Source organism: Sinocyclocheilus rhinocerous, unplaced genomic scaffold, assembly GCF_001515625.1.
Source record: "Sinocyclocheilus rhinocerous isolate Xijiao unplaced genomic scaffold, SAMN03320098_v1.1 scaffold691, whole genome shotgun sequence".
NCBI classification, from domain to species: Eukaryota; Metazoa; Chordata; class Actinopteri; order Cypriniformes; family Cyprinidae; genus Sinocyclocheilus; species Sinocyclocheilus rhinocerous.
In genome coordinates this window covers 602,553-612,168 of record NW_015656606.1, presented here as the reverse complement: position 1 = coordinate 612,168, position 9,616 = coordinate 602,553, and the positions used below count along the sequence as shown (strand labels likewise).

The 9,616-nt window shown below is 35.0% G+C and overlaps 1 protein-coding gene across 1 annotated transcript; it reads right to left on the bottom strand.

Moving 5' to 3' along the window:
• Positions 1-7,031: 7,031 nt before the first annotated feature.
• LOC107720476 (fucolectin-5-like) lies at positions 7,032-8,119 on the bottom strand. Its single transcript, XM_016528194.1, has 4 exons — positions 8,055-8,119; positions 7,848-7,886; positions 7,279-7,558; positions 7,032-7,185 (listed from the first exon to the last, which is right to left on the bottom strand). Exons 1-4 carry the CDS (start codon positions 8,086-8,088, stop codon positions 7,032-7,034), a joined length of 507 nt encoding a protein of 168 aa, XP_016383680.1. The 5' UTR covers positions 8,089-8,119.
• Positions 8,120-9,616: the final 1,497 nt, after the last annotated feature.

Below are 9,616 nucleotides of genomic sequence, written 5' to 3'. Positions count from 1 at the left end.
CAGTAATCTAATTGCAGTTACTTCTGATGCAATTGCATTAAATACTGTAGAACAATAAAACATGTACTGCATATTTTTTATTTAACCTTCTCTCTTTAAATACTTTGGTCAGTTCAAGAACAGTTTATGCAGTTTTATATTGTTTATTTGAAAGAATTAAAATAGTAGTTTCATGTCTGTGTTGTTCAACTGAGTTTAGTATGGGATTTAGAAAGTAGCTTAATTAGTAATAATAATATGTAATGCACTACTTTTTACAGAGAGTAATTAGTACAGTAATCTAATCACACTGTTGAAGATGTAATTAGTAGCTAGTATTTAATTACTTTTTTATAGTAACTTACCCAACACTGGTCTCATCAATGATATCATTGATATTCTTGATATCCTTTAACTTTAATCTCCCATTTTCTGCAAAAAAAAAATTAGATATTTACAACTTTAAGTTCCTGAAGTAAGTGCCTATGTAATTTAATATATTTATTTGTTGATTGTAAATAAAGTAAAAGGCTGCGTGTGTGTGTGTGTGTGTCATCATGTAGCTGTGCCATGATCTCCAGTGATTCAGCAGCCAACAGCGTCACCTACTCCTGCTCAGATCGGGAGGGACGGTACATTAATGTTTTCTCTCGTGGATACATTATCGTGGATTTCAAGGCCCTCTTGGTTTGTGAGGTGGAAGTATACGAGACAGGTGATCAAACTCCAGCAAACCATTCTTCAGTTCATTTTTTAGATGCTTAGACACTTTTGTAGACACATAAAAACGGCCAAAACTACATTTTAAATATAGTTTTCACTGTATCGTTGTTTTAGTTTTAAAAGTCTATTTAATTTTCTGTTGAAGTAGGCTATTTTTAGAGTTTCCAAAGCTGATCCTTTACAGATCTTCTTTATGCACCAAGAGCTTGTAACACTCCAAAGAGAAAGGAAAAATTGAAATCGGATCACCCTTTAATTGGTATCACTGATTAAATGTTTAACAGCTTTAAATGTATTATTGCTAATCTAGTGGCATTTTCCTGTTTAATGTAGGCAGAAGTTTCATAATAAAACTCGTCTAAAACTAAAATTAATTTGTGGCCATCTTTTTAGTTTGTTTTTGGGACATGCAAATGTGTTTGTTTACTTTTACCCTAGTTAGGCCTATTACTTTTTCAGTTTACTTTTCGTTAACGATAATAACACAGTGAATTTTGTTTCCTAGATTATTTTAGACGCTCGTTTATGAAGATAGCGTTTAACTCCACCGCTAATCTGACTGACCCGACAGTAACGGACAGCATGCTTAAAGAGGTGAGAACGTGATGTTTGTCTCTTATCGCAGCCTGATGCATCGCTATAATACTAATGAATCATTCACTGCAGTTGAAGTCAGCGCTGGCTCTGAGAGGAATCACTAATGTGACTCTGAGCTGGTCTCAAAACCCTGCAGAAGCAGTGATCCATAATCAACGTGAAAAAGGTGAGTCTGTTTCTAAAACCAGCGATCTAGAGTGAATCTACTCTGTAAAATCCCTCAGTGATGTGGTTAATGATGAGGAACGTATGAAGCTCTGTGATTTTCATTTCCAGATGCCTGCTGAAGCAGATCTCTGGAGCTTCTCTGAGGAGTAACAGCCATGAGTTTCATTTTCATTATATTATATTATATTCATTACAAAGTTACTGCAAGATGCCAGACTAAACATGTTTTTTTTTTAACCCTCTGATCCATGCATTATTATGAAGGAAAAGGAAAGGTTTACGTTTAATAAAAAATGCAATAAATAAATAAATAAATAAATAACCTTAAGTTTGTTCTTCCCAAAATTATGCAGTTCGTTATAGGGGAAAAATAAAATATATAAAATATTACTATTTTTTTTTCACCTAAATTCCCTCAAAATGATGTATTTTGAAAGACACATGTCTGTATTGAAAAAAAAAATAGCAGCAATTATTTCAGTGGTACTTGATGCATCACCACTTTCATCAGCCAATTAGATTTTTGATGCTGTCATAAAGAACATAATGCTAAAACAAGAGGACAGTGATATAATTTTGTGTAGTGATGTAACATCATAACACATAGCTGTTGAAGACCTGTCCATTGTAGTGGACATCATGCATCAGAGGGTTAAATAGTGCTTAAACTATGTAAATGTAACATTATTTGGTGTGTTTTCATTATATATATTTCTGGCAGTAGTAAGATCTTCACTCTTGTTTTAGCTTAATATACCACTTGGATCAGGCATTTGTCATTTACATCATAAATAGCACATGCTGTCTTCTCAACTATAACTTTCTATTATACACATAGGAGTTAAATGTTTAAAGTTTAGTATAGAGAGAAAGAGAGTCTTTTAGTAAAGTCTTTTTAATAGTCAACACAGTAACATTCATATATTGTGTGTTCAGGGTTAAAACAAGGCGACTCAGACAATCATGGTCACATTTCATTTGTTCTGGATAAATATACATAAAATAAAGTCATTCTTGAACATCACACAACACACTGCAGCATCACTTTAACACAGGGCTTCAAGTTGCTTATTGCTTTAATGAAAATTGTATTGTAATAAATTAACTGATACACAATCCCAGTAAAATAAATATACTTATATTGTCAGTAGTTATCAGTGAATGAGAGTAATTTCAATTGTCCTTCAGATAAACTGCTATATTGATGAAATGACCATGTGTTCCTTGATCAAATGAAAATATAATACACATACTTTATGTACACTGATACATTCAGTTAAGTACTTATGCATATTTATACAGAATATTTCAAACCAATTTTATGAAGCATGTAGGACAAGATGAATATGAATATGTCAGCAGCTGAAACAATTACAAAGATCAATGAATTATAAAAATAACAAATAAATAAACATCTGCTTGAAAGATTCAGTCTGTGGTTCCAGATTAACGTTTATCAGAACAAGTCCTGTGAATAAAACATAAATATTGTGATAATCATATTCTCCAGCAGGTTCTAAAGAGCCTGTTGAGCTTCAGTGGAAGTGAGATTTATCATGATTCATTTGATTATTTGCACCTAATGCAGTTATTATAGATTAATGCTCCTACCTTGTTGTTTTCTCCTCGTGTGTTACTCCACGGTAGGGGAGTCTCGTCCAGGACAGTTTAACGTCACTCAACCCCAGAGCGGACTGCAGCTAAAACACACCGACAGCTATTAAAGCAGGTTTAATTTAGTGTAATCAGACTGGCCTCGTCATGCTTGTCATGTGACACACAGCAGCCACAATAGCACTTTATAACCGATATATGCTTATGTTTTATTTATTTTTTCCTTTTTATTCTAAATATTCCCAAACGTGTTAACTATGTCATAAAATTTCTCATTTCTCAAATATGTGTAAGTAAATGCATTTAGCACCTTTATAGATTATGTTAGTTGAGCTATAATGGGCGATGGGCAAAGTAGCCTAATAGTGTAATCTATTAACTACGCATAAAAACCGTCTTTTTACTTAAGTATGTCATGCCATAAAATAATTTTAATACGACTGACTTTGTATTTAATGTGAATTTAATAAAAACATTGTAAGTTGCTAATTATAACACTTTCATTGTACAGAAAGAGAACAAAGAACATTTACATTAGCTTATCAAAAAAACATTATCACTAGCTACGCTTCCATCCACCTATTTGTATGTGCATTTTGGATGATCGCATAAAAAAACACTGGATGGAAACGTCAAGATGCGCATAAATTCTAAAAATGTGCATAAAAAATTTATGCGCACAAATGAGTAGAATAAACTTTTTATCCGATAAGAAAAAAATGTGCATAAACTACGATGGAAACACATTTACCAAATAAATTCCACCATGCGCATTGAAAAAGTCATGTGACTTTGCGCTATGAGATGAGATAACTTGACTAAACAGCGGACCGATCTCGTTCACAGCATCTATATGTTGTTTTGGTCATTCCGAAATGCCTGAGGAAAGTCTGTCATCAAAGTATTTCTGTATCATTTAAACAGGTTATAATAGTAGTAGAGTAGGTTGGACACTAGGGGGTGCTTTGGGGTCATTTTTTACTATGCAATTGTCTACACAACGCAAGGCTAATTCTAAACTTTAAAATATACATTTATTTTTTATTTATTTTAATTACACATTTAAATTAAACTGAAGGAAATTATACATTTACACGCTTAAGGATTATTTCAACCAAACATGAAGTATGCCTGTGTGGAAAGTGACTGTGCATGGTCCTTCTTGGGTCATTCACAAAAACAAATGAGCGCCATTTAAAAAAATTAAAATAGGCCCTATATAATATGCACTGTTGCTTAGTATTAAAATTATAGCTTCAGATGCATGATATTTGTAGGGCCCTATGAAATCAGTTTTATTTTTCCCAAATTAGCCTAAGTTAAATTTTTTCCAAAATCTTAATTTTTTTCGTTTTAATTTTTCTGGATGATTATATTAAATTGTAACAAAAACCATGTCTAATTAATTAAAATCATGAAACTTGTTTAATTTAACAGCAATTTAGGCCTATTAAATGTTTAACAAAAATTACATTCTTAGGGCCCAAATTCTGTGCTTTCCATTTTAATTTTTCTGTATTCCATTTTAATGGTTTAATCAAAAACATATTAATTGAATTCATAAAAACAACTTAATTTATTAATTTGTATACAATAATAGGGCCCTATGACATTTAAAAAAAATTTTTTTTAAATTTTATTTACTGATTTTTTAGAAATTCTGTGTTGTGTATTTTCATTTTTCTGGTAATCAAATGAAGGCAAAAACATTAACCTATCTTTTATTCCAATGAAAATGAACCATACCCTTTTATTTATGTACATTCAAAGTGCTACACAACAGAAGTTTACTGTGTAAAAGAAATCTATGTCAAAGAAATCGTCAAATATTAAATGAATAAATCAAATGCAATTCAGCACACTTCAGTTAAACCGCGATATGGACTAGTATATGTGAATATTAAATGGCAAAAACACTATTTAGCTACTACAGACGACAACCGTGAGCGTTGCGCGTGCTTCAGTAGCAAACTAGCAAACGAAACGCGTGTCTGCGCCGTACATTCCGTGACATTGCTTGATACATTAAAATTGAATACAGAAAATTTTTTATGGAAAACGCAGAATTTGGGTCCGTTTTTATGAATGGATTCCGGGATTCCGTCCACATTTTCTACATCGCGGAAATCATAGGTCCCTAATTTTGCTAAGAAGCGCGTTCAACGCGGACGCACAGTCGGTTGTCGTTGTAATGAACACCACAGCAACCACTTGTGTGTCCGCACTGAACGCGCATCTCGCATATAAAAAGCATTTTAGGCGGCCCTTGGCTTTTGGGGGCCCAAGGCGGTTGCCTACCTTTGCCTAATGGTTAAGTCCGCCTCTGTTCTGTATAATTACTGTCTTACATGACTGTGTTCCGAAAACAGAAAGCATCCACCTCTAAAATCAATGACCGCATTTATTGTGTTACGTCTGCTCTCTCTGAAGCGCAAGTAATTTATTACATATGAAAATTAATATATTCAGTGGCTTCTCCTAGTTTTCTTAGAGATATTTAGTGCCAGTTTATCAGGAAGTGACAATTTTGTTTTCTTTGACTCGTTGGATGGAAACGGTGCTTTACTCGAGAATGTTTTATGCAATATTCCAGTTTTGCGCATAAGTTAAATTCACATCTTTGGATGGAAACATAGCCACTGACTTCAGGCTAGCCAGAGTTAAATCACTTTAAAAAATTCACATTAAACTCACTGAAGCTGTTTACACTGTGAAATTAATATCTTACTTACATTCGTACGCACATCTGCACTTTGTTGTTTCTGATGAGAGAATTCGCCAGAGAGCAGAATTTAGTCGGCGAACGCGCACTGAACAAAACTTTCAGCGATGACTCATCAGAACGCCTCTGATTGGTTATTGCATTTATAAGCTCAACAGAATCATGTGTGATTGGTTTTAATGCGCAGCGCTGTAAAAACGTGTCTGTCTCTGGCTCTGCGCCAGTAAGCGAACGCAGATTTGAATTTAGCAGCTGGTGATGTTTTACTTTTTTTTTCCATTACTGCCACCCACAGGACAAACTGCGCATTGAACGCAAAATAGTTTGGTGTGATATGATTCCAAATTTAGGACCCAGAACCGCCCCTGCTGAAAAGTATTGATTAAAGAACCGGCTTTACTGACAAAATGCGCGTTAAATATCGCATGCGATTTTTCGTGCAGCCCTACTGAAAAGTGGAACGGAGTATTTCTCTTTTGATGTTTTATCTTTTAAGATTTTGTCCATTTCAATTCTTTGATCTGTTGCACGTTTTCTTACCTGATCTAGAAATGTGTTGCTCACTGCAGCTGTGTCAACACTGGAGGTTAATTTCATCCTCAGATAAACTTTTTTCCTATAAACTGCAAAAATGCAAAACAGAAATAAACAAATGTTTTTTTTATTTTTATTGTTTTATTAATTCGATGCTTTCAGATGCAGTATGTAGGCCCAGTTTAACACAATGATTAAATTAGTAATTTAAAAAATAAAATAAAATCAGTGCAGATTCTATGTTGGCCACTTGTGGTACGGCGGTCACATGAGCGAAATTTTGCGGGCAAAAAATGTCCATCATCAGACTCAGTACTGTAGCGACATATGAAGCACAGCTCACTCACATGTAAGTCAATTTGAAACCAATCAGCTTTCTGCTGAACAGCACAGCAAATTTGCTAACTTTTATTATAATGACTGGAATCTGCCGGCCCTCGAAAACTCAACTGTACTTCCAATACAATTCCAATAAGAAACTGCGCGTTCCAGAGATTCCCATGAGGGCAAAAAATTCCACACGCAGATTTCACTGCATGTTCAAGTTGATCATGCAAATTCGACGAACAGAAAGATGCTGGGCTTGAAAGTGACGTCTTTGTGAGCTGTGCTTCATACATTTCTACGCTTTTGACAATGGAACTATTTTTTTTCCACGTGAAATTTCACTAATGTGACCGTCTAGAATGAGGTGTCAGAAATTACCTGCTCCATAAACCTCCACCTCACACAGCGTGAGATGCGTCTGGATGTTAGGAGTGTACATGTTCACATAACGACCTTCCATTCCACCGCAAGAGAAACTGACAGTACCACCTGCTGGGACAGGTGAAGTGATGACAGCACATCTGCAGAGAGAAAGAGAGAAACCATGAGACAATCAGCTGACCTGCTCAAATCCGGTTCTCCTGACACGTTCATAACTGTTTTCATAACTTCACCTGGGATTGTTGTTGCCGTTGTTTTCCAGAGAGTTTCCGATGCGGATCTCTACTCCAGTCATGCGCTCCGAATAGCCATCGGCTCTGTTGGTGATGGTCACTTTGTAAATGTAGTAATAATCCAGCAGGTCCAGCCTCCACCACGGGTTGAGCTGGTTTAACGTGATGGAGCAGTATGAGGCTTCACCTGGAGCGTATCTGATGCCGTCGATGGCGTTTGCAGCTCCCCAGTGGTAATATGTGGTCGACTGTACAGCCGTTCCTTTTAATGCCACATTCTCTAAAAACATTTAAAGAGACAGAGGTTCCAGACTCAAATGTGTGAAGTTTCAGTACATTCCATTTGGGTTCAAATATTAAATTCCAATCCAAAACACTCAATTCCATTTAATACTACATTAAAATGTGAAGTTAATATTTTTAATGGATTTGCGCTTACATTAACTAACTACGAGCAGTTGTATTTTATTAACCAACATTAACAAAGATTAATAAATACTATAAGTTGTGTATTGGTTAATGTTAGTTAATGCATGTTAACTAATGGGACCTTAGTTACTACTTTTTACCTTCCAAGTTTTCTGAACTCCCCTGAATGCAAAAGACACCTGTTACAAAAACAAAATATTTCCATTGCTTTCTGGGATGTGGATCAAGTTTATGTTGCATTTGATACTATGCAGGCCGTCACAATACTTTAAATATTTTCATAAAGAATAGCTAAACAGCACCTATAATTATACATCATCTGACTGATGCGTGTCATTTTTACTCACCCAAAAGTAAGAACAGATAAGAGTGTCCCTCCATCTTGTGTTTTAAAGACTATTAACCAGATACCTGTGATGGTCAGATATGACAAGGGTGTGAGTTTCCCCTTCTGCTCTCTCTCTTCTACCATAAATCCCTCCTTTTATTTGTGTTTCTCTTAGCAGCTCAAGTCTCCACTTGCTGAATATATTTCACACATCATAGAACCTCCAGAATTGCTTTTCTCAGCACACCTCTCAGGTCAAGTCTGATTTGCTAAACAAATCTGACAAAATGCAAATTAAAATGAGTGTTTTTTGTTTTTGTTTTTTTGGCTGTTGTTTTTTTTCCCTAGCACCAGAAAAAAACAAAAGATATGACCGGTATTTCAGATTGATTTTCATTGTTTTGTTTTTTTTTCATGCTTGTTTGCATCCATCCACGAGTTTCATTTTTAGAATTGGTTCAAATTAAGATAATCTCCTAAAAGGAATAAAAAAAAAAAAAAAGAAGTTGAATCAACATAACAATGACGTTTGTAGTGTTGTGGTTTCCTGAATGAGTCGCTTTTCTTTTATTGTTCAAGTAGTTTATACTGAATGAGAAAAAATTATTGTGGTACAGTATAATAAAATCAAAATATGGAACATCTGAATGAAAGCAATGGGATAAATAGTCTAGAAAAACTTGTGTGATTAAGAAGATATTCAAAATAAGGATGCATGTTTAAAAAATAAGGAAAGTGTTTAATTTTATGTATCATTGCCAGCTTGACATGAACAGTAACTGTTCATGTGAAATGACATGAACAGTAACTGTTCATGTGGAGGGAAAGTATCTGTGTTTTTATTCCCATGTAAATTCAGTTATATTAAACACACACAGTTGCATTTTCATGTTTTATGGAAAATTTAAGCTGTTTTCCTCATGGGGAGCAAAAAAAAAAAACCTATGTCTGTAATTAAGAATAAGTTCATGCAGCCTTTCATACTGTGTCCTTGTCTGACACGGATCATCAACCTGGTGTGATCTTGTGAGATACTGGTTCAGAACAGTCCTTAATCCTGAAGGGGTTGCTTCCCTTCTCACAGAATTCGCACACCAGTTCTGACGTACTAATACGTGGTATCAAGATGGGGTGTGATTATGTTCCTCTCCATTGGGTACACTTGAAGTCAGACGTTGTGACTGGGATAGTCAACCATGACGTGTGTTTCTAGTTACCATTTGAAGGGGTAGGTCTTATATGGATACCAATATCAGATTCCCCAGGGCCCTAACCAGCCACTTACCTCGCTTATTGGTTAAGTCCGACCCTGGCTGGCCTGTGTGGCCAGGTTTCTTTTTAAGTTATAAGCTCAATTTTCTTATTGTGAGATCATTTGTAGGGAGGAGGATGCCAATTCATTTGAAGATTCATGTTGTCTCCTGTGTTTTAATAGAGAGGGAGTAAGGGAAGAGTTAGTCTTTCTTTTCTTTTTCTTTTGAAGCTAGTAAGGCTAAGACATTTCTTTTCAAACCCTCAGTAAGAGTTTCTTTTGTTTATGTGGCACGATAGGTAAGGATAGTATTTTTCAGAAGTGAATGG